The following is a 23200-nucleotide window of genomic DNA, read 5'->3' on the forward strand; positions in this document are numbered from 1 at the left end:
CAATCATGCTTTCATATGCATAACATATGTGCATGCACATGTTCCTCTCTTCCTCTCCAAATGTTGAACCTCCACACCAAACATGAACACCAATCCTCAAGTTTCCTGCATTGTTTTTCAACTCATCTGGGATGCTAGAATTCAGAGGTGGATTGTCACATGGAATTGTTTTTCAAGCAGTTTTTTAATTTAGTTCTTCATAGCTATAGAAACAATCAAGGACAAAAGAAAGAACAGAAAGACAGACTTCTTTTTAATTTTAATAAACAAATAAATAGTTATATTGTTGAGAAGCTGCAGCATAGGTACAGAAATATTGATGCCAATGTTGTCTGACTATTCAAATGAAGGAAGCCATGTTTTCCATTCTGACTCAATAGTGTCAGGGAAGTAATTCCATGCAAGAGTTATGATGGTGATCACAAGGAGAGTGGATATGGCCCGCATACGAGTATGCAGAAGAGGCACTATAAAAGCTGAAATTGTTGAAAAAAACACCAGGATAATGGCAGCAATGGTCAGTAGAAGGTTCATGAGCTGTCCATAAAGCTTATACATACTCGCCTGGGGCATCTCCATTGCCTCCTGTTGTTGGGCTTGCTGCTGCAGCTCCAGTTTGGCAAGCCGGGTCTGGTAGGAATCAAGCACTTCCTACCACAAAGACAAGGAAAAGACAGGAGGTCAGGACAAGACCAGCCAGTTTCCAGACACTGATTTAGTTAATCCCAGGTGGATTTCCACAATGCTATTTTTCACCTGCCATTTGCAGGTTCACATGGTCTAATTCTTTGACGGCTCTATTAATATCTGCAAAGAGGAAGATCAGTTTTCTGGCTCCTGGATAACCCAAGTGACATTATCTAGACAAGAAAGACAGATACCAACATTTTCTGCCAGGGTTTACAAATGCACAGAGAGGAAATACTTTTAGAGGAAAAACGTTGAGGGGACTCTGAAACAACCCAAGTAATACTATGCTCATTGGTCATAGAATGCTGACTGGTACAAAAGGGGAAGGCACAATGCAATATTTTGTTGTAGATCCCACTTATGTGCGTTCCTAATGCTAGCACGCTGGTGTTGCAGTATGTGCAAAAGCAGGGTCATGATGACCCTATCAACAGACAAAACAACAGTGCCAGTGCTTGTACCGCTCATAGCATCGTTCTATAATCTTGCGTCCTCTGAGTTTTCTGGCATCCTGCATTGACAGTCTTTGCAATCTTCATTTCTTATTGCAAAAAGACACTGCTCTCTCTAAAGACAGTTGTCATAGCCTATTGAGTAAGATGGGATATTACAAATTCTTATTTTGTTCCATTTCTATGCACTCTGTCAAGCTACCCACATGAAACCTGTTCCAATGTCCTGTTCTTTGTTCCTAGAACAATACTGTGCATAGCACCCGTGCATTTAGTTAAGCAATCTCTTACCCAGACATCCCGTGACCTCTCATAAGATTGATACACCATCTTCTCCTCAGTGCAAGCCAGATCATGTTTGAGGTTGGTGATTTCATTGAGATTTAGCTGTATCGCATCATTCACTTGTATTTCCAGGTTATAGTGCCTGAAGAAGAGTGACATTAAGTGAGGTTCTATAATCTGATCCTGTATTCTAAGTCCCTTTTCTCTCCCCCCCCCCCCAAACCTCCCAGCCAATTGGCTGATCTTGTTACAGTCACCACTTTAGGCATTGCTGTAAATGGATTATGATGAGCTGGTTCTGCTTCCTGATCTGACACTTCCAGTACAAGAGATGAGTGACTATGCTCATCCTGGATTGGAAAAGGGAGGAGAGAGGATTACAAGTATCCAGTGCCATCTGGGTTTGGGAATGTGAAAACAAAAGAAATCAAACATTCTGCGATACATCAAAGCACCAAATCTAATACTGGTGGGGGGAAAAAATACTGTTGGGAGCCCAGTGAGGATTAGAACTAGAGAGGCGCTATTGCTGCCAAAGATGTGACAAGTAGATGTACCATTGGGTAGGCTGAATTATTATGCTAAATATGTTTCTGAACAGTTCTCTACCAGATATTCTTTTATCTACAGTAAATGAAATTATCTAAAGGTGAAAATAGACATAATAAATATGACCTTAAATTTCTTCATTTGCAATGATTGACTTCCTTTTGGCTACATAACAGAAATAACAAATATTTACTAGCAAATGGAATGGTAACTCAGCCATCAGTCAGCCTCTAGCCTCTTATTTCATCCTGTAGGTATACTATGTTATTATTTTTTTAAGAAAAATGTATGAAGAATTATCTGTTCATTCACTGAAATTACTTTTTTAGAAAGGAATCTTTTAAATAATCTAGTCTAGTTATTTTCTAATGTAATCTAATCTGATTGGAGGATTATGGGATGGAATATACCAGCAAAGAAACTAATCCAATACTAGTGTGTTTCTGCTTTGCTCTGAAAACATATCAATAAATGTGGAGTGACTGCATTGAAGGTATCCCAAGTGGGATTAATTGTTCTAAAAGTGTTTTCATTTTCTGTATGCTTCTACATACAAGATGGATCTTTTTCTAATAAAAAGAAATTGCAACATTCCTCCTGGCTAAGGAGATTGTGGTTATGCACTTTTCCTATTACAAGGAAAGCGGGAAGTTTTTGAATAATGTTAATAAAGCATGGAGAAGATCAGAAGAAATAGGCAAGTTATGATCTGTATTGTGATACTACATTAGTAACACAAGGGGGGGAAATGTTTGCTTTTTTGTGTGAGGGTTGCATATGAAGCAAATAGCTTCATATGCAGGAAAGAAATAGTGGATTTGTCACTGAAGACAAAGCTGTGATGTTCTAAGAGAATGAGTGTCAGTAGGAAACAGGACACCAGGGACATCAAGCCTGCAACGTCAAGGAGATGGAATACTGGGAACTATTGTTCTCAAGAATTTGGATGCGCACCTTTTCTTTTCCTCCTGTAGGAGTTCCATAATTTGCTTTTTATCAGCTTTCCAAGTTTCATCTAACATGTTCCTCTGATTGTCCAGGGCTTTGTGATATTCCTTTAGCTCCGTGATTTGGTTCCTCAGATCCTGAAGCTTCTTTTTTGCCTCCTCTTCAAAATACTGCTTTGAGCCTCCCTCTGTGATAGACTCATTTTCTGCACTTTCTTGGATGGAGTATTCTTCTATTAGAGGAGCTTCTGTAGGGCGGAACTTGAATATGTTATATGGCCCTTGATGGGTCACATTGACCTTGAGGGTTTGGGGTGGGGTAGAGGAACTGCTGTCTGCAGGTGAGAAAATCTTCTGTTCTAATCTCTTCAGTTGGGCTATGCAATCCTGCAGACGCTGTTCGAGATGAGCAATATTAGCTGAAGAGCGTTGGTTGATACGTTCAAATGCTTGACGGATGGAGGGTGCCTTTTCCCGATCAGCCTTGCTTACCAGTTCCACATAAGTGGAGAGGTTCTCATCACGATTGGCCTTCTCTACCCGCAGCAATTCAGACAAGTGCAATATGCGATGGCGTAGAGCATCTTTCGGACTTCGGTAAGTTGACTGGGAAGATCCAGAAGCAGCAGAGGACCTGCGACTCCGACTGGGGTCCACCTGCCACAAGGATGGAGCAGGAAGTCAAGAGTATTAGAGAAAAGTATACCAGTTTAAGTTACCTCAGAATTGTCATATTTTACATTAGGAAGCTAACAATGTACTTATCTTGAGTGATCTCAGAATGTTAAGTCTTATACTGTCTATTTTGTATTTATTCTCATATTCTCTGCACTGCTTTCATTTAAGACAGTTTCTCTTTTTGTAAAGCAAGATGGAGTGCTATCATTTGGAAATTGTGAGAAGAACAGGGATGCTGAATAATAGATAACTGTCCAATAACTCTCTTTCCAGGCAAACCTATGGCAATTTTATAACTCCAGATATTCAGTGCTAGTTCTTGCTGTCCCCTTAGTTCAAATTTCTAAATTAAGCAAAATTCCTAATAGAATTATATTTTAAATCTTGTTCATTTTCTTCCAACATGACTGCCTCTCTTGCTTCACTAGTGGATTTAGGCATGGATTCCTCAGTATATCTCAGCATGTACAAGCACACATATGTTTAATTTAAAATCTGTCATTTCTTTATTGGGGAAACCAAGGTGGCAGTGTCAGAGAGATGTTCAGCAGCTGGCTGCCTCTTCAGTTTTCTGGTGAACTTCCCATTTATCTCAACTACCCTGTCTCTTAAAGCATCCCTTAAAAAAGAGAAAAGGCATGGAGGGATAGTAGGCACTGCTGTTCTTGGGAGGCAAGAAAGTGGTCAAAAACCTTTTGAAATGCCTTCTTGGATTTGAGGTGAGATGACAAGGTGTGATTATATTAGGGATGACATTCCTCTTTGGTCCTATTTGACTGTGGGTAGTAAGGTGCAAAAACACTAGTGTTTCTTATATTTTGCCCTATCTTCTGCTCTGTTTTGGAAAAGTACCCTTGCACAGAAAATTCCCTATCATTAGAACACTGCAGTGACATCACATATCATTCAGCTGCCATTACAATCACGGGCCATTACTGCCTGGAATCTCATTACATAGTGATAGACTGTGTTCAAACTTAGAAATATTTATTTACCCATACTTTACCAAAGTAATCCAACTTTTGAGTTCATCTGATATGTTATACATAGGATGGGTTTGCTCAACATCTTATGCTCCAATCAAATTGTGATCTAGAGTGTTATAGTTTGTGATTCAGAGTGTCTACAAAAGAGCCATGTGCTAGATAAAAATGTTTTATTGGTCACTCACTGAACTGGGAGCTTGACTTGTTGAAGCTTCTGACTGCTGGGAAGGTTCTCCTTTGGTTAAATTATAGTCTACCATGAATGCTGTATGGAAATAGACAAGAGCACAAAAATAACATTAATTTGTGATCTCATGTTTTTATATTTGTTGTTTTATTTGATTGTTGTAGGTTGGCCCAAGTTGCTTTTGGTGAGATAGACAGCTATACAAATTTGACTAGCAAAGAAATAAATAAAATTGTAACTTCCTCTAGCCTACTGAAAAATGAGTTAAGAGGTAACCTTTATGAATTTCATCTCCCTTTTAAAGGTTTTTTAAATTAACTAAATACAAAGAATATCTTCATTTAATTACACTTGCTACTGCCCCAAAACCCCTGCCTGAAATAATTATCCCAACTGCTCTTACAACAGACCTCCTTCTGAGTGAATGAGGCACATATTATAATCTGCAAGTAACTGCAATGTGTTCCCCATTATGCTATCCTTAAAGATAGTTGGATGTGGCTGCTCCAAGAATATAGCAGCCTGAAGTAATCAGATGTGTATCTCAGTTTACTCATATCACACTTCCTCTCTGAGATGTAATGGTTACCAAGTGGCTTCCAACTGCAATTCAAGATGCTGGCTCTCATTTTAAAAGCCCTACTTGATTTAAGAGCTAAGTATCTTTGGGACTGCATACTCCCAATTATATTTCCTCACAAAATATCAGGAAGAATTAGTTCTTTCAGGTTTCATTTCACCGGGAATCCCATCAGCAGGTTCCACAAAGTGGTCCTTGTCAAATGCTGCCCTCTGTCCCTCATTTACCTCATCTGTATAGTCTTGTATGGTCCTGATGCCGCTGTTTTTTGGAAGGCAGTTAAAATCTGACTGTCCTAAGGCTTTGGAGTGGATCTATTTTAAGGAAGTTCCCTCTTGTAGTACAAAGCTAGTATAAACCAACTGCAACCAAAAACCAGATTACACTGTGCAATATTTATTTAATGGTGCAATTGTGCACTGACATATAATTGTATAATTTGTCCTGCTTAGTGACCACTCATTCAGCAACACTTTGTACTTACAAAGTTGCTGAACAATTTGTACTTACATCTGTCCTCAAAATTCTGGCCTTTGCAGCATCCCTGCAGTCACACAATTGTGAGCTGACATATGGCAACTGGCTCACAATCATGACACTGCAGCATCTCACAGTCACTGGGGAGCTGGACAAACAAAATCAATGGGGAAGCTGGCAGGAGGTAGCAAATGGTGACCACATGATGTTGCACTTAATGATGTAGCAGGATTTGCTTAATAACAGCAACCTGGTAGTCCAGAACTACCATCATTAAGCAGCATGCTCACATGACATCACACTTTACCATCATGTTGCAATGGAAATTCTGCTCCCTTCTGCTGTTGTTAACCAAGGACTACCTGGCTTTGGTTGATTGTTCTGAATTATTTATTCTTGAATGTGGAATGTATGGAAGCTGCTCAAGAGTTGACTATTATTGGAGCAACATATAGGCTCAATCAATCATTTATGTGAAAACCTATATGTTGGTGGATGTGAAAAGGGAAGAACCAGCACTTGAACTGTATTTGCAAAAGTGACCAACTAAGTTATATGACCAGAGTTCAAACAAAGATGGCAGGCAGATGCTGTCACTCAATCTAGAAAGATCAAAGAACTAAATATAAGTTTAAGGAAGAGACTGTACTTAAAATGTTATCTGACAAAATTGTTGCCCAGTCTGGAATCAAAGATGGCACTAAAAATAATGTTTTCTCCTCAGGTAATGTCAAGACTAAGCCCACAGTGAAATCTGATCGAATCCAGTTCTTTATTTGCTTATACCTAATAGACATAATCTTGCCAGACTAACGCAATTTGCCCCCCACCACTTGGTCTTCTGAAAGGGCCTCAATGTAGGAAAAGAACAAGCTGAGTTGGAAGGCAAAATTAAAAGTGTCATCAGTTTAGAGTTATTTTGTTGGCCCAGAGATCCAAGTGCAGCCTGCCATGAATTCTGTTGACCTTATTTAGCTTTAACCATTAGTTGATTAGATCCTTGTGCATAGGTAGCAATAATAAACTCTTCTTTAGCTTTGAACTCAACAAATGTTCCTGGTTATCTCAACAAATGTTCCTCGTTATTTGTGCCTGACATCAAAACCTGCCTCTGCCAATTGGCTTGGGGTCCCAATGGGGGCATTCCATGCTGAAGGTGGTTTGTGGATCCCACTCCACCCCACTTGCATACTGATTCCCAGTTTACCCAATGTTTCTTAATGTTTCATGTTTTTAACTTTTTAATTTTTATATTCTTGTTTTTATGATGTTATAAGCTGCCCAGAGTAGTTCAACAGTGAGATATGTGGCATCCAAGTTAAATAAACAAACAAACAAACAAATAACCTTCTAACTTAATATATATAAAACCTGGAAGATTCTAGGATATGGATACTTTGAACCTTTTCCTCCCTCCATTACCACAATCTCCTATTTTGGACTTCTCTCTCTGAAATGTATTGCCTCCACCCTAGGAAGTTGTTATTACAGTAGATTGCTGAGATTTTCTGCCACTTCTCCAGCTGCACATGCCATCACATATAGCCATTTTTCAATAAGTAGAATGCAGGTGGCAACACCAGCCAATCTCAGATGACCTTGAGAAACAGGAAGCACAATCAACCCTTTTAGTACTTGGATGGAATATCACCAGGAAACTTTGGGTACTAGGATAGACTGGGACCTAAAGAAATATCATGAAAGAAATCATTCCCAAATTATTTCCATATTGTTGATAAGACAATTACATGGATCTTTGCAGAATAATCAGACAGTGAGCTTTACTATTAAACATGCTTCCAATTTATAATCTTAGTTATCTAACTCAATGTCTTCTGTGAAAGTAATTTTGTTATGATTTAATACATTGTATAAGACAGGGTGTCAAACTCAATTTCATTGAGGGCCGCATCAGCATTGCGGTTGCCCTCGGGGGGGGGCAGGTGGGTGTGGCCAGGGTGGATGCAGCCTACTGGGTGGGCGTAGATGCAGTGGGTGTGGCCTACTGGGTGGACATGGCCAGCTCTACATCATTGGCATCAAGGGGGCCTGTAGGGGCCTGGGCAGGAGTGGGACACATCTGAAGGTCTCTGGCAGAAGATGGTGGGACCGGGGCAAGCCCCAAGGCATGGTCCATTTCTTCATTCCTCACAAAGGATGACACCTCCCCAGCATGCTCCCAGGGGGCGGGGCCGACACAGCAGGGGCTGGTTCCTCCCTGTTTCTAGACGGCCTTGTGGAGCTAAGACTGAATGTGTTTCAGCATAGATGGCCACCACAAAATTGTATATTGGCTCCCGGCTGGCCTGGGCCAGGGCCAAGGCAGCAGAGGCCATTTCCTCACTGTTTCCAGGATGGCTTCACGGGCCACATGAAACCACTTCGTGGGCCGCATCCAGCCCCTGGGCGTTGTGTTTGACATTTCTGGTATAAGATGAGTATACAATATAATCTACTACTCCTAAAGGAGTTTATATCTAAGCATAGGGCAGGGGTACGCAACCTTGGCTCTTTTATGACTCGTGGACTTCAACTCTCAGAATTCCTGAGCCAGCTATGCTGGCTCAGGAATTCTGGGAGTTGAAGTCCACGAGTCATAAAAGAACTAAAGTTGCCTACCCCTGGCATAGGGTAATAGGCACATGTGGAGTCTTTCTCTACCCACCTTTGTATCTATTATTAATAGTACAGTTTATCACACAATCAGACAGATGTTTAGACTGGATGTAAGTTGTTCCAAGTTAAGCTGACTTTTGCAATTGACTGGTAGAGATTTTATTAATGCCAATGGTGCTTAAGTGATGTTCCAGTTGTTTTCAGATTACACCCAGTAGTAGTAGTAGTAGTAATACCTTTGCTTTCTTTTGCCACAGTCACTCTATTTCTATTTGCAAGTCTTCATATTTTGTGATTTTCTCCAGTTCTTTCTCTTTTATTCAGCCATTGTCAGATACTGCCACATCCACTATTAGACTAATATTATGGTTCGTTGCAGTCAGCCAGATGTTTAGACTTCATTTGGCATTTTTATCCACCTATTGTTATTGTTAATTTTATATTAATCAGGGGCTGAATTAATCTGTCTTGCAAGTGCTGTACCTGCATCATGCATTCCAAATCTTGAACAGAGTAGGAGGTTATACTTACAATTATCATGTTTTTTTTGGGGGGGAGGACAAATCTAAAAAGGGCAGAAGTCTATAAGTATAAAAATGTATATAATTGTTTTACAAAGGAAAATTCAACAGTAAAACCACATAAATAATTATATTAAATAAATCTAAAGAACAATTCTTTGAAATAAAGGACACATAACAATAAAGGACATATAATGACTGTTTATAATAAAGGACATACAATCACTGTTGTCATATGAGATTATCTCCATGATTGCTTCACCTTCTAATCTTTATTGCTTTTCAACAGCCATGAACATAAAAAAGGATCCATGATGTGCTTGGTCTCTTGACATGAAGGCAGAAACATTTTAGAAGACTGAGAGGATCGTTACACAAATCTAGCTCCTACTGGCAGAAGCAAAGATAGTTCAGGACATTTTGATGCCTTATGCAGAAAGACAGTATTGAATATCCACTAAAATTAATACAACCTGTAAAAGAGCATAGTGGTATGGCTTTGGGAGGGGGGGAGGCTCTTCCATGGCTTTTGCTCTTTCAGCTGTGGCTTGCCAAGACTTTCAGACCCTTCTATGTTCTTAAATGTCTGTAATGGCACAAAATATTACTAATAATAACGGTTTGATGTCACAGAGAGCTATAATCTAACCATATGTGCTGGATCTGCAGCAAGCTATGATGTGGCTGACTAGTTTGCAATTCAGAGTAGGGCACAATCACAGCCAATTAATCCCAATACTTCCTCCAAGGTAGCTTACTCAATTTGTCTCAAGACAGGGTCCACTTTAGTAGTCAATGGAACAAATAAAGGTGCATGTGTTTAGCAAATTATACTTATAATTATATAATTATACTTCTCCTATATTCTAACTTGAAAGGGAATGCTGCATTTATGGCACAAAACACAGTGATATATTCTTTCTTCTCCCTCTTATCTAAAAACTAGGATGGTATACAAACAAACTTGAGGCCAAGCACTTTGTCCAAGCATGCTGTCAACCCTTGCAATTGTCTGTCAGTCTCTTGGCAAACAGACACTCTGGGCTAGCTGCCAGTGACATATTTCCTCTCCTGCAATGCCAAACCTGCAAGGCTACACATAGACTACTTCCAGAGAGGATGTTCACCACATTCCAGGCTGCCTGATGTTTCTGGACAGGTTGAAGTTTGCAGTTTGATTGGGTGAATATTGCATTTCGGTATTGAGCTCAGCAAGAATTATTCCCCAAGTTGTAGGTAGAATTTTAATGTATAGAGTCAGTACTGAGAGGGGAAAGAGAATGTTTTCCTGCAGTGTCACAAATGGGGAAATGATTTTCTCCTGCATACAAACATCTTTTTTAAAAGGTGTTCATCAGAAACCAGCCTGTCAAAGCAGCACTCCTCCGATGTCCTGTTGTGAGGTTTTACACAGAGGGAAAACATTTCTTTCATTTCCGAGCACAAGTAGTAAAAAAATATGGATCCTGAAAGCACCCTGAAAAAGCTGCTTTCTTCAGTCACATTCTAATGTTGTAGCGTCATCAGAACAAGATTCTCGGCCTATACGACACCCAATTCACTCCTCGTTCATTCGCCCCCCTCCCTCCGCGGGTGTTCAGAGCCCCACAACGCCACGGCTCACACAAACATTAGTGCTGGATTCCAGAGGGTTTAGAGCACCGGCCGACTTCAGAAAGCAGAGGGCAGAAACTGGCGAGTATCATGTGAAGAGAAACTGCCCAATTGTAACTGATGTTCTAGTACGCCCACAGGCCTGGCAATGTAGCAATCGCTTTACGCATGGGGCGACCGATGCAAACCCCATTCCTCGCCAATTTCCCCAGCCTCTGAGCTCACTTCCTCTTGCAGGCGGAGCGCCGGCCAGCCGGAGAAAAAAGAGCAAAGCGTGCTTAGCGCATCTGGATAGTAGGAGCTTCATCATGGCCAGCAGCTACCTTAAGCCGAAGGAGAAAACTCTGCAAAACCTACGAGATATTGCTAGTCGCCTTCGGATTCACTCTATTCGGGCAACTTGCGCTTCGAACTCCGGGTAATCGAAGAGAAAGGATGCATTTCACTCTCTTTCTTTTCTGATGGAGCTTGTGATAGTCCCACCATTTTCCTGCACCGGGGATTGTATTTTCTTTTTTGTTTCTTACATCTAAATGTGGTCATGGGAACGTTTCCTGGTACAGTATATTACCCTCCTCTTAGGTTCGCTTGCGGGGAGGAGGCGATGAAGGTTTTATATTGGGTTCCAATCTCAGCAGGGCTAACTAGAGGTTTCTGTCAATTGAGATGGTGAAGGCAAGAAATGTTCTTAATTAGTTTTCAGAAATCCATTAATTTGAATAGCTCCTCTCTAGGTCGGCTGATAGCTTTACTTGAAGTTCATGAGCTACTGTATTCTCATTAACTACTCCTCCTCAATCTATGGGTGATGTTGTGAGGCCTATGAATATAGAGTTTTTATTGCTTCTGGTGAACACAGAAGTCATGGGGGTGTCTTTTAACTGAACTTATGCTCTGAATTGTAAATTTAACTCTAATAGCAATTTTGTATCTCTGTGGGTAGCTCCTATTGAATTTTTGTCTCTCTGCCTTTTGACCTTGCAGACACCCAACATCATGTTGCAGTGCAGCAGAGATCATATCTGTGTTATTCTTTCATACCATGCGCTACAGGCCAAATGAACCAGGCCACCCCAACAACGACCGGTTTGTGCTCTCAAAGGTGAGAGGAGGAATATGGGGGAGGTGGTCTTTGGAGGATGGGACTTGGATTATAATACTCAAGTTAAGGCCATAGCTTATTTCTTCCTAGCTGAGAGTTCGACTCAGTTCTTTCTGCAGCACCACATTCCAGAGTAATCATCTTAAAAACTAGAGAGATTACTATTTCATGGTTGTGATGGCTACTTTGTTTGCTCCTTGCAGGGTCATGCTGCGCCTATACTCTATGCTGCATGGGCAGAAGCTGGTTTTATCAAGGAGTCTGAGCTGTTAAATTTGAGGAAAATAGACTCTGACCTGGAAGGTCACCCAACTCCTGTAAGTGCTCTTCTGGGAATAAGGCTGGGAATTTTGGGGAGCTTTGAAAAAAAAAACTTGACCTAAAAAGTCAAAATTTATATGTACATACATACATACATAAATCTTAGATAGTGTAAATAGTTTTAAAATAGTTTTTAGGATGTAACAATAGTACTGTTGCTTCTTTCATGGAGACATCTGAAATTTGAAAGCCGTGACAGAAGTAATGGTTTCCACATATGCTGTTGTGGATCACTGATGCAGAAACTTAGCCCATAAAATTGGCCTTGTTCTACTGTGCAAATTAATACTAAACATATGTATGGTAAAACGGGGATTTTATGATAGAATTCCAAACTGGAATATATTTTGTTGAAATACAAAGGCACTAAAATGAGGTGTATATTTATATATTTATATTGGAAAAGATCCAAATTTTGTCTCTGTCCAGAACAGATTTCATAAAGACTGTTTTCAATGAAATACCCAACAGATTGTGTCAGTATTTATTCTGTTTGTAGAACTCTTTTCTTTTTGCTTAACAGAGACTTCCTTTTGTGGATGTGGCCACTGGTTCCTTGGGGCAGGGTCTGGGAGCTGCCTGTGGAATGGCCTATACAGGAAAATACTTTGATAAAACCAGGTGAGAAATCTGGCACAGGTCTACACTAGGGGGTGTCAAACTCGCAACATCATGTGACATGTCATGATGTATCACGATTTTTTCCCCATTGCCAGCAATGGGGTGGGTGTGGTTTTGCTATGATGCATCCGGCCCACGGGCCGGCAATTTGACACCCCTGGTCTATTTCACAATGAAGCCTGTTGCTTCTTTCACAAGATGCTTCTGGCCTCCTTTTTTGTTTTTGTTTGCTCTACTGTTAACGTCCACTGGGTCAGAGAATGGCAAAGAATGTATAGTGAAGAAACTTATCCTACACACATGCATACGCTTGTTGGGACTCTTGTGTCTTGCTGTCTTCTAGTTACCGAGTTTACTGCCTACTGGGTGATGGTGAATCCTCTGAGGGATCAGTATGGGAAGCCCTACAATTTGGGTCTCACTATCAATTGGATAATCTAGTGGCCATTATTGATGTGAACCGGCTGGGACAAAGTGAAGCAGCACCACTGGGCCATGATACAGATGTTTATCATAAGCGCTGTGAAGCCTTTGGGTAAGCATTGCTGGCTGTTTTTATCCTAATTCTAGTAGAAAGCTTGCTGCTTTTTGCCCCAACTTTTTCATCTTCTGCTAGATGGAATACCTGTGTTGTGGATGGTCATGATGTGGAGGAACTATGCCAGGCTTTATGGCAAGCGAGTCAGCAAAAGGGGAAGCCCACCATGATTGTGGCCAAGACTTTCAAAGGACGAGGAATCCCAGGTGAAAGTAGTCTCTGAATCATGGGGATGGGAAAAGGTAATAAGAGTCCTTGAATGTCACTAACTAATATTTTCTGTTTTAGGTGTGGAGAATACTGACAATTGGCATGGAAAGCCCATTCCAAAAGACAAAGTGGAATCTATTATCTCTACTATTCAGAGTCAAATCCAGACTAGTGATATTTGTACTATCCAGCCACCTGCTCAAGATGTGCCACCAATCAATATTGTGGATATCAGAATGCCTTCTTTACCTACCTATAATATAGGAGAAAAGGTACCACATGGGCTGGGCAGATTTTTCTTTCAGTATTTGCAAATACTCTGTTCTTCTGCCATATCAAAAGGTCTGCGTGACATGGATCTGATGCAGAGCACTCACAAATTCCAGATTTAATTTTTTTAAGTGGAAAACTTACCAACTTTCTTTTTCTCCCTATACCCATAAGAAAAGGCTAACGGAGTAAAATCCTTAAGAATGTTCTATTCACCTTATTTATTGCTCATATATAGCTGACATTTTCATAACATGCATCTTCAGTGTTAATTTGGACTTTGAGCTGAAATAGACTTTTTCTGTCAGAGTCCACCTTCCTAACTTTTGAGGTACCTTTCTTTTTGTCCTCAAATCCAGTTTGATAGTACCCCTTATCCCTTAGAGAAACCCTGTAAGGGATCCATAATGAAGTAAGCTTTATGCATGAGAATAAAGGCAAATTAGTATATTAATTTGGAAAATGATAGCATAACTTAGATCAGGATTTGCATTCATTCTTGGAATAGGGACTACACTTAACCAGGGGCACACACACAAAAATAAAGTTGGAATAAAATAGATGGGATCTGGACAAAAATGGGCTTAAATTAAATAAAAGTACTTTGATTATTATTTTCCATACTTGCAATAATTTCCTGCTTTTATGTAAAGATTAAAAGGGTTAGTGTAGGGGATCCTGGAGGCATTCCCAAAGTTTTTGAGGACTACATGCAACCCTGAGCCTCAATTTAGATATTCTGTATAAATTTTAATATGTTTTTTCTCCTTTTCACCCCTCTCTTAGTACAGAAATTTAATATAAAATGCCTGTATTCTAATGTCAATCCTTCACTGCTTTTCACATAGTGACTTCTTGGAAGTTTTTTCTAGATAAAATAGAGTTTTTCCCAACTTGTGCCTAGGCATATGATAAGAAGAGTGAAGATGTTTGTAGAAATGTAATGTTTATCAAATGTGCTTAGATCATCCTTTTGACTTGGTGGTAAATTAAATGACCTGCAATGGATTGTGATGGGATTTTCTTTTTTTGACAGGTGGCTACCCGCAAAGCCTATGGTTTAGCCCTGGTAAAACTGGGAAAGACTGATAAGCATGTGGTTGTTTTGGATGGTGACACAAAAAACTCCACTTTTGCTGAGCTTTTCAAACAGGCCCATCCAGAACGCTATATAGAGTGTTACATTGCTGAGCAGAACATGGTGAGTCTGAAAATATGAAATGGATTGGTGAATCTTGTGGCATAACCCGTTCTGATGACATTTTTGTCTATGTGCTGTAGGTGAGTGTTGCTCTGGGCTGTGCTGCTAGGAACCGCACCATTGCATTTGCCAGCACCTTTGCTGCCTTTTTCACTCGAGCATTTGACCATATCCGGATGGCTGCTATCTCACAATCAAACATTAAGCTTTGTGGGTCACACAGTGGGGTTTCTATAGGTATGTGCTGCCTGATATCTAAACTCCTCTAATTTAATTGTTATAGTTAGAGTTAAAACTTCTTATTTCTCCAGCAGGGTGAGGACCATCAGAAATTGTTCTCTTTCCTGTTTATCATTACAGCAATCCTATACTATAAGATAGGCTGAAAGAAAATAATTTGACCCAAAGTCATCTAGTAAGCTTCTTCACTAAATGGGAATTTAAACATAAATCTTTATAGTCTTCTTCACTATGATGATCATGCTGGTACATTCCTGTTTATTTACATAGCCTACAGTTGATAGAGATATTTAAAAACATAACATTGTTATTAACTGAAAATCAAGAGTACGATATAGCAACGAATCTTGACTTTTTCTCAATTCATTTGGTTTTTCTTCCATTCAGTGATCTTGAACACACATATTTGGGAATCAGCTGCTTGGGCAGAATGCTGTGTTCTAAAGGAATGTTGGCTTTAGTAGTCCAAATACAACATGCTAATCCTAGGAAAAATCTACTTTTATGTTTATGCTAGCTGTACACCAGAAGTAAAGACTGGTTATTATTAATAATTCAATTTAATGATAATAGTTAAGGTTTAATGTTGATAGTCTAAGATATAGGGAAAGCAGAAATTGTTTAAGATGGAGTGCTCACAGAGTGTTTTGGGATTTCTGCTTTATTCTCTTTGCTGTTCATCTACTCAGAATGAACTCAGCTAGCTCTACCTGAAAAAGAGATTTTGATTTGTAAATAATGTGATTGGCCTTCTGTAGTTTTCATAAAAGACTGAATTAAGCAATTATATGCTAAATCTCAGAGGCCTAATATTGGGAGGCATAGTTGGGGTATTCATACTCTCAAATGCATGGTATAGTTTTTGAATGCATTCTTTTCTGTGACATGGCAAGCAATTTATTCAACTGTTTATTCAACTGTTTATTTATCCCAGGAGAGGATGGGCCCTCTCAGATGGCTTTGGAAGATCTAGCCATGTTCAGAACTATTCCAGGTTGTACTGTGTTTTACCCAAGTGATGCAGTCTCCACTGAGTATGCTGTTTGTTTGGCAGCAAACACTAAGGTATGTGGGTAAAAAATATTAACTTAGGTGTTGGTCTTGGCCAGTCAAGATTGAGGTATTATCATTAAATTAGGGAAGTAAATTGTGGTGTGCTAGAGCAAGAAGCAAAATTTGCAACAAAGCTTCTTGCTCATAGCATTTTCTTTTACCCTGGCCCTCATTTTCTTGAAGGCTAGTTCATTTATTTCAAGCTGTTTTACACCATTTGAAAACAAATCTAAGCTTTTTACAAAAGTTAAATTCATAATGATACATCAAGCCAATAGCAGAAACATATTAAAACATTCAACAAATATATCCATATATCAGAAAACAATAGTTGCAATAATTGTAAAACCATAATTTGCATTAACTACATACATTCTAGATTCATATTTCACAAAATCTCTTAAATGGGCAGAATTTCCCAGGCTGATTAAGGTTGTAGCAACTTTTCAAAATCAATGTAGCTTTTTACTGTTTGACAACCTAATGTTTTTGTCAATTTTATTTTTGATTTGAGATAATTAACGTATATATTTTGTGAACAGTTCCTCAGAGTATTCTGTATAATTCTGAAATGGTATAGATAGATAGATAGATAGATAGATAGATAGATAGATAGATAGATAGATAGATAGATAGATAACCTTTATTGTCATTTTTTACTGTGGACACAATGGCACACATTAAAAATGAAATTTAGTTGCTTGCTCTCAAAGTGTACACATACACAACATACATTTAAACATCCTATATACAACATATGTATAGACCTACACCCTTACATACAAGTAACATAAAAATCGCTGTCCATCTTGAATACATAACAGAAGGAGGAAGCTTTAGAGTTCACAAGGTTAATACTGTATGGAACAAAACTGTGAATGAATCTGGATGTTCTGCTTCGGATACCACGGAGGAAAACAGGTCGTGAAGAGGATGTGTAGTGTCCCAGACAATCTTGCGGATCCTGCTCAAGCAATGCTTATGTGCTATGTCCTGGATGGAAGGGAAGGAACTGCCAATAATCTTTTCAGTCATCCTCACCACTCTCTTCACTGCCTTCCTGTCTGAAGCAGTGATGCTTGTAAACTAGACTGTGATGCTGTATGACAGGATGCTCTTGATTGTCCCTCTGTAGAAAGTGGTAAGGACAGGGGAAGGAAAATGTGCTTTTCTCATGTGACACAGAAAATGCAGGTGCTGCTGTGCCCGCTTCACCAGTGTCTCGCTGTTGAGCGACCAAGTCAGACTACTTGTTAACTGCACACCCAGGAATTTGATGCTGGTAACCATCTCCACAGGTGACTCATTAATGCACAGAGAAGTGTGGCTGTGCCTGTCTTTTCTGAAATCGACAATGATTTCTTTGGTTTTTCCAGTGTTTAAAACTAGGTTTAAAACTTCCAGTGTGGTATCTTTAATTCTTTACTTGAATTATATGTCCTTCTGTGATAGCATTACCCTAAAAAGTGGTTAAGATGCTTTGCATAAATCTAGCATGTTCTATATTGCTATGCTTTTTAGATAACAATACAATTATTTAAAACCATTCTGTGTTCTACCGTGTTTAGTTTTTGGTAAGATCTCTGTTTCTTCTTCTGAGTATTCATATTCTTCTTCCATATTGCTCCTTAGGGAATATGCTTCATTCGTACCAGTCGTCCAGAAACTCCTATCCTGTATTCTCAGGAAGAAAAGTTTGAGGTCGGCCATGCCAAGGTAAAGGGTTTGAAACACATGGTTTCTGGTTCTAGTTCAGCTTTCAAAGATCCAAAGAAAGAATTCTGTATTAAGTAATTTGGTCTATAATGGTAGTGGAATATTTGAATGGAGTCCTATATCATGAACTGAAATGTGCTGGGAAAGAATTAAGGCATCCAAATACTGTATTTTCCGGCGTATAAGACGACTTTCTAAAGCGTGGAAATCGGCGCCAAAGTTGGGGGTCGTCTTATATGCCGGAAATTATGTTAGTTTCCAGCGTATAAGATGACTTTCTAGGCATGGAAATCAGCGCCCAAGTCGGGGGTCGTCTCATACGCTGAGTCTTCCTATACACCGGAATATACAGTATTTTTTTTCCAAGCAAATAGTTTGACTTCAGATAAAATAAGGAACACAGTCTTAAATTATTTAGAAATGCTATGAAATAATCAAGGGAGTTTATATACAGAAGAGCAATCCTGTTTCTAAAGCTAAACCTTTAACATAGACCATCCTTGCCTGCCTTACCAATCAAAAGGGAATATACAAGTTATTGTATCAAGTACTGTAGTCTACCATTAGGTGGCAGAAGACTGATTCTATTGACAATAACAGTTTTTACTTATCCTAGCATCAATATACGCTTTTGACAAATAAGAAGTGAGTTGAGTTCCTGTTTTTCCTAGCTGTAGAAATAAGTCCCTGGAATTTGGATTAAGATTTAGCTCAAACAAAGCAATATTAAAGAGATTGCATCCAGACAGCAACTGTTTAAAAGAAGGGTGGAACAAGAGAATTTATTTGTCTTGGGTGGAACAAGAGAGTTTATTTTTCAATATTTTCAATTGTTATCATAATTATTTTATCATCTTGGTGACTTGGAAGTGTTATTCCTTTGGTGCACGGTATAGGAAAGTTGTAGTTGAACATGGATTGGGTGATAGAGTTAGTCTTACCATTAAGGGCAAGTTGTTCTCCATATGTAGTGCACTTTCTTATAATTATGTAGAATTTGATCATGAGAAAACAGTTTCCTCTTGGATTGGATAATACTCCTTTTTAGGAGTTTCAGTGTTGCTGTATCTCTGCAGTAGAAATAGACAACCACCCACTTACTGGATCAGTTGTGAACCACCAGGCCTCTTTAGGTAAACTTTGATGATGTGCCTGGAGAATTCTTGGTAATGGTGTTTGCAAGCAAGCACATTAGGGGGAGGCTCCATGTCAGCAATGGAGTTCTGCCTATTCTGCTATTTTCTTCATACTTGCTTGGAATACATTAATTCTCAGATCTAAAATACTTCCATTTCCCTTATTCTGTATGATTTTAGTTTACTTTTTATGATTACTTTTTATAGGTAGTCCGTATAAGTGATGCTGACAGAGTAACGGTTATTGGAGCAGGTGTCACTCTTCATGAAGCCCTTTCAGCTGCTGATGAACTAGCCAAACAAGGTATTGGACACTGGAGCTTTGGAGATTATAAATCCAATTATATGTTGACTTGACCAGCAATTTTAATAGAATTATTTGTTTCATTCTTCTCATTAGTATTTTGCTTTTTTTTCCCTAGGGATCTATATCCGGGTAATTGATCCATTTACAATCAAACCTTTGGATGCTGATACCATCATTTCCAATGCCAGAGCCACTGGGGGACATATCATTACAGTTGAGGATCATTACAAAGAAGTTAAGTAGTTAACTAAATACATTTTTTCAGACATTCTTAGGAGAAATTGAATATGGCTAAAGATGCAGTACCCCAGATCCCCTATTTTAGTAACTTTTTTTTTTACAAACTAGTTTTGCTTCTGCGATTGCCAAGATTGATTATATGTTTATACTATCACTTTTTCATGTGCTGTTCAATAGTTTATTTATTTATTTATTTATGAGACTTATATACCGCTTTAAGTGCAAGCACTCTCTAAGCGGTGTACACCAGTAAGCAATGTATATATATATTTACATTGCCCCCAACAATCTGGGTCCTCATTTTACCTACCCCGGAAGGATGGAAGGCTGAGTCAACCTTGAGCCGGTGAGATTTGAACCGCTGACCTTCTGAACACAGTCAGCTAAAGTGGCCTGCAGTACTGCACTCTAACTGCTGTGCCACCTCGGCTCACACCTACTGCAGTGCCTTATAGAGAAAAATTATACATTGGGAGTACAACCTAGTATCGTGATTGATTGCCAGATGGCCATTCAGTTTCTGTTAAAACAAGTGTGGCGGTCTTTTTATATTTGCGGGCTACTTGTGATGCCAGTTGGTGGGTCGGGCTGTATATCCCTTTCCTCATGTTGAGGCCCCCGGTGCAATGTGTTTCTTTGCATCTGGTCAACAAGCTCTTATAAACGTGGTACCACACTTTTCAGCTTTAGCAGTATATTTCTGTCATATCATAAACATTAGAGGGCTACAGTCAGACAACAATTCAGCAGCCTACTTATCCGCCATTTGGCATATGCCTGAGGTGTCACTAGATACAAGAACTCAGTCTGTCCACACATTCTTTCTGCCCACCAAATGGTCGATTAGTGAACTGTGAAAAGTGAGACAATAGTCGGAATGGGACAATTCAACACGAGAGAACTCGAGAGAGGGTCAAGGAGAATTGCAGCTCATCCCAGTCTTGAGGACTACTAGCTTGAGAATGGTCAAACCTAAAGTAAGACAAGGCCTACTGCAAGCACAATCTCAACTGCTCTATAAAAGAAGCTATTTGTGTGCCTCTATCTGTTCATAGTCAGAATGCAAGGCAATGAATGAGTAAAAGAGCTTCTACTATACAGTGGAAAGAAAAATAGATGCTTTCCTTTGAACCTGCAGTGTCAAACTAGAAAATAAGTACATCTGTATAAATTCCTTAAGTTTTATTGTTTCTTGCAGTCCCTGTTTCTCTTTCTGAATGAGAAAGTCAAAAGGTAGATGTTTGCTGCTAAAATATGTAAACCTATTTCTTGATGAGTTTAATTCATAAAGGGAAGTGTATATGTAACTTTGTAACTTTGAGTTACATACAAAATACATGTACTTTGTAACTCGAACTTTCATATGAAGCTGTTAAAGGGAGCAGATTGTACCAAACATGCTCTGAGTGAAAATCTCCATTTATGTCCATCCCTTTTTCCTTTTTTCTTTAGGTGGTATTGGTGAAGCTGTGGCTGCAGCTGTCTCTGGAGAACCTGGTATTTTAGTTCAGAGTCTAGCTGTGTCAGGTGTGCCTCGGAGTGGAAAACCTGCTGAGCTCTTAGATCTCTTTGGGATCAGTGCAAAACACATAATAACAGCTGTGAAGAGCACCTTTGCCAATTGATTTGACAGGGATGAAGTAAAGAAGGGTTATGAAATTATGAAAATGGATTCTGAAGAGCAGGATGACAGCTGCTTGGTTTTCTAGGTAGTTAACCAAAAGTAACCCCTTATGATTCCAAAACCTGAAATGTTTAACTTTTAATTTTTTGACAATTGCAGTTAATATTAATTTCATGGGTTTTGGACCGGATTCTGAGTGCAAATAAGTTTAAAACTGTTTTATAACACAGTTCTCATCCCATCAGTATATCATTCCTTTTTTATCTGTAACTGCACATTAACTGGATCTGACTATTCCACATGGACCAATAATGCTCATCGGAGTTTATGGTTACCTTCTCTTGTCTTTGATTCCTATCCTACTTGACTTTCTCCTCTTCAGCCTGACATTCCAAAACTGAGTTGGGTAAATTTTCCATGGGCTATTTCCTGCCTGAAAAAGTTAATGCATAATTAGTTTTTATTTAACAAAAATGCAAGTACCTCTTTTGGGAACATGGTCATCTAAATTCTTCAAGTACAGTATATATTACTAATGGTACTATCTTAAGATGTCTGGTATAATTATTAAGTATGGAGTGGTTCCAAGGAGATGCAGGCTTAAGTCCAGCTTCCTCTACAGCAGCTCACAGCGATTTGGATCCATTCATACTCTCAACCCAACCTACCTCACAAGTTGTTGTGGGGAAAATGGAAACAGGAAGCTGCTTGTATGCTGCTATGAGTTTCTGAAGGAAAGGAGATATAAACTTAACAAATAAGCAGGCTTAATTGTGACCAAGATAATGTTTCTGTCTTACATGTGCTTTTACTGCCATCAAGCAAATCAATAAACTCACTTTATTGTGGAAGATTTGTGTATTCATATTGGAAATACTTAAGAAAATGTGTGAAATAGTGTGCAATAATCTTTAAGGCTGAGTAAGATTTTACATGCAAAATTATTACAATATTTTGATTTTTCCCTTCTCCCTAATAGGAACCTCATATTTCAGTCCAGCTTTCTAAAATCTGATTTACCATGAACAAATGTATACACTGTTTCCATTTGACTTCCTCAAATGGGAACAACAAACAAATGATACAAACTCTTTAACCTTAGAAGCCATGTTCTGAACTTCTGATTACTGTTATTAGTGGACTAGCAGCTAGAGCCTCTTCAGTTGAATACAGTGCATTAAATAAAAATAGTGGAGAATATACAAAGCACACTACTGTAGCTCATGGTATTTACATGACTCAATTTTCTGGGTTTGCATTACAAACTGAACCATAAACTAACCATGTAGCTTGGGAGTACAAAGCTAACTTTGGATTGTACAGACAATTTGTCATGCAATCTTTGTACCTCAAAAGGCAGAAATCGTTAACCAATTTTGCTTGATAAAAACACAACTACAAATTATACAAGTGGAGCCATGCCCAATTATTATATTATGGATAATAAATGCATATCATAAATGTGGCTTTCTAGACCCTTTTTTCTTTTGTATACTGTCAGTAGCTCCCAACCTTTTCTATACCCCGCACCCCTAGAACATTTCTGATATATTCTCGCTCTCCTTACAAAAGTCTGAAATAACAGCAATGAATTGCACCCTTGGTTGGGAATCCCTGCTCCGTGTGGTATTGATGCTGTCACTATTAAAGGTTATGATGCTGTTAAAGATGTTAAACTACTGGTGACATACTACATGATGCAGACTACTATATATTTAATACTTCTGGCTTGATGCAAATCTGTTAGGATAAAATGTTCAGTAGTTTGTGGTTTTGTGTGTTGTGCTATTTCATTCACTAGCTTACACTGCAAAGCCAAGCAATTAGGCTAGTAGAGTTAACAATTGTTCTGTTGTGACTACACAATTCTCAAAACATACACTTGCTGTTATGTATTCTAAATTTTTTATATTTGTGAGTGGAGAATTATTTCCTTTCTCCTGAATTATCCAATTTGTGAAAACTAAGTAAAGGTATGTTTGATTTGGAGAGCAAGGGAAAGATCAACTTTGCTAATGCGTTTTACAGAGCACCTTTTC

At 38.9% G+C, this 23200-nt stretch overlaps 2 protein-coding genes across 2 annotated transcripts; one reads left to right on the plus strand and one right to left on the minus strand.

The window, feature by feature from the left end:
- Positions 1-134: 134 nt before the first annotated feature.
- TEX28 (testis expressed 28) lies at positions 135-22524 on the minus strand. The gene is made up of 5 exons (XM_039328659.1): positions 21497-22524; positions 4773-4852; positions 2931-3580; positions 1434-1569; positions 135-651 (listed from the first exon to the last, which is right to left on the minus strand). The coding sequence occupies exons 2-5, from the start codon at positions 4845-4847 to the stop codon at positions 337-339; spliced, it is 1176 nt and encodes a 391-aa protein (XP_039184593.1). The 5' UTR covers positions 4848-4852; positions 21497-22524; the 3' UTR covers positions 135-336.
- Positions 9747-22012, plus strand: TKTL1 (transketolase like 1). Its single transcript, XM_039328657.1, has 14 exons — positions 9747-11000; positions 11567-11684; positions 11888-12001; positions 12529-12626; positions 12970-13161; positions 13243-13370; positions 13453-13646; positions 14681-14845; positions 14926-15082; positions 16020-16150; positions 17771-17854; positions 19198-19294; positions 19413-19532; positions 20990-22012. Exons 1-14 carry the CDS (start codon positions 10891-10893, stop codon positions 21160-21162), a joined length of 1881 nt encoding a protein of 626 aa, XP_039184591.1. The 5' UTR covers positions 9747-10890; the 3' UTR covers positions 21163-22012.
- Positions 22525-23200: the final 676 nt, after the last annotated feature.

The sequence above is a fragment of the Crotalus tigris genome, unplaced genomic scaffold, assembly GCF_016545835.1.
Source record: "Crotalus tigris isolate CLP2741 ecotype Arizona unplaced genomic scaffold, ASM1654583v1 scf7180000024383.4638030, whole genome shotgun sequence".
Lineage (NCBI taxonomy): Eukaryota > Metazoa > Chordata > Lepidosauria > Squamata > Viperidae > Crotalus > Crotalus tigris.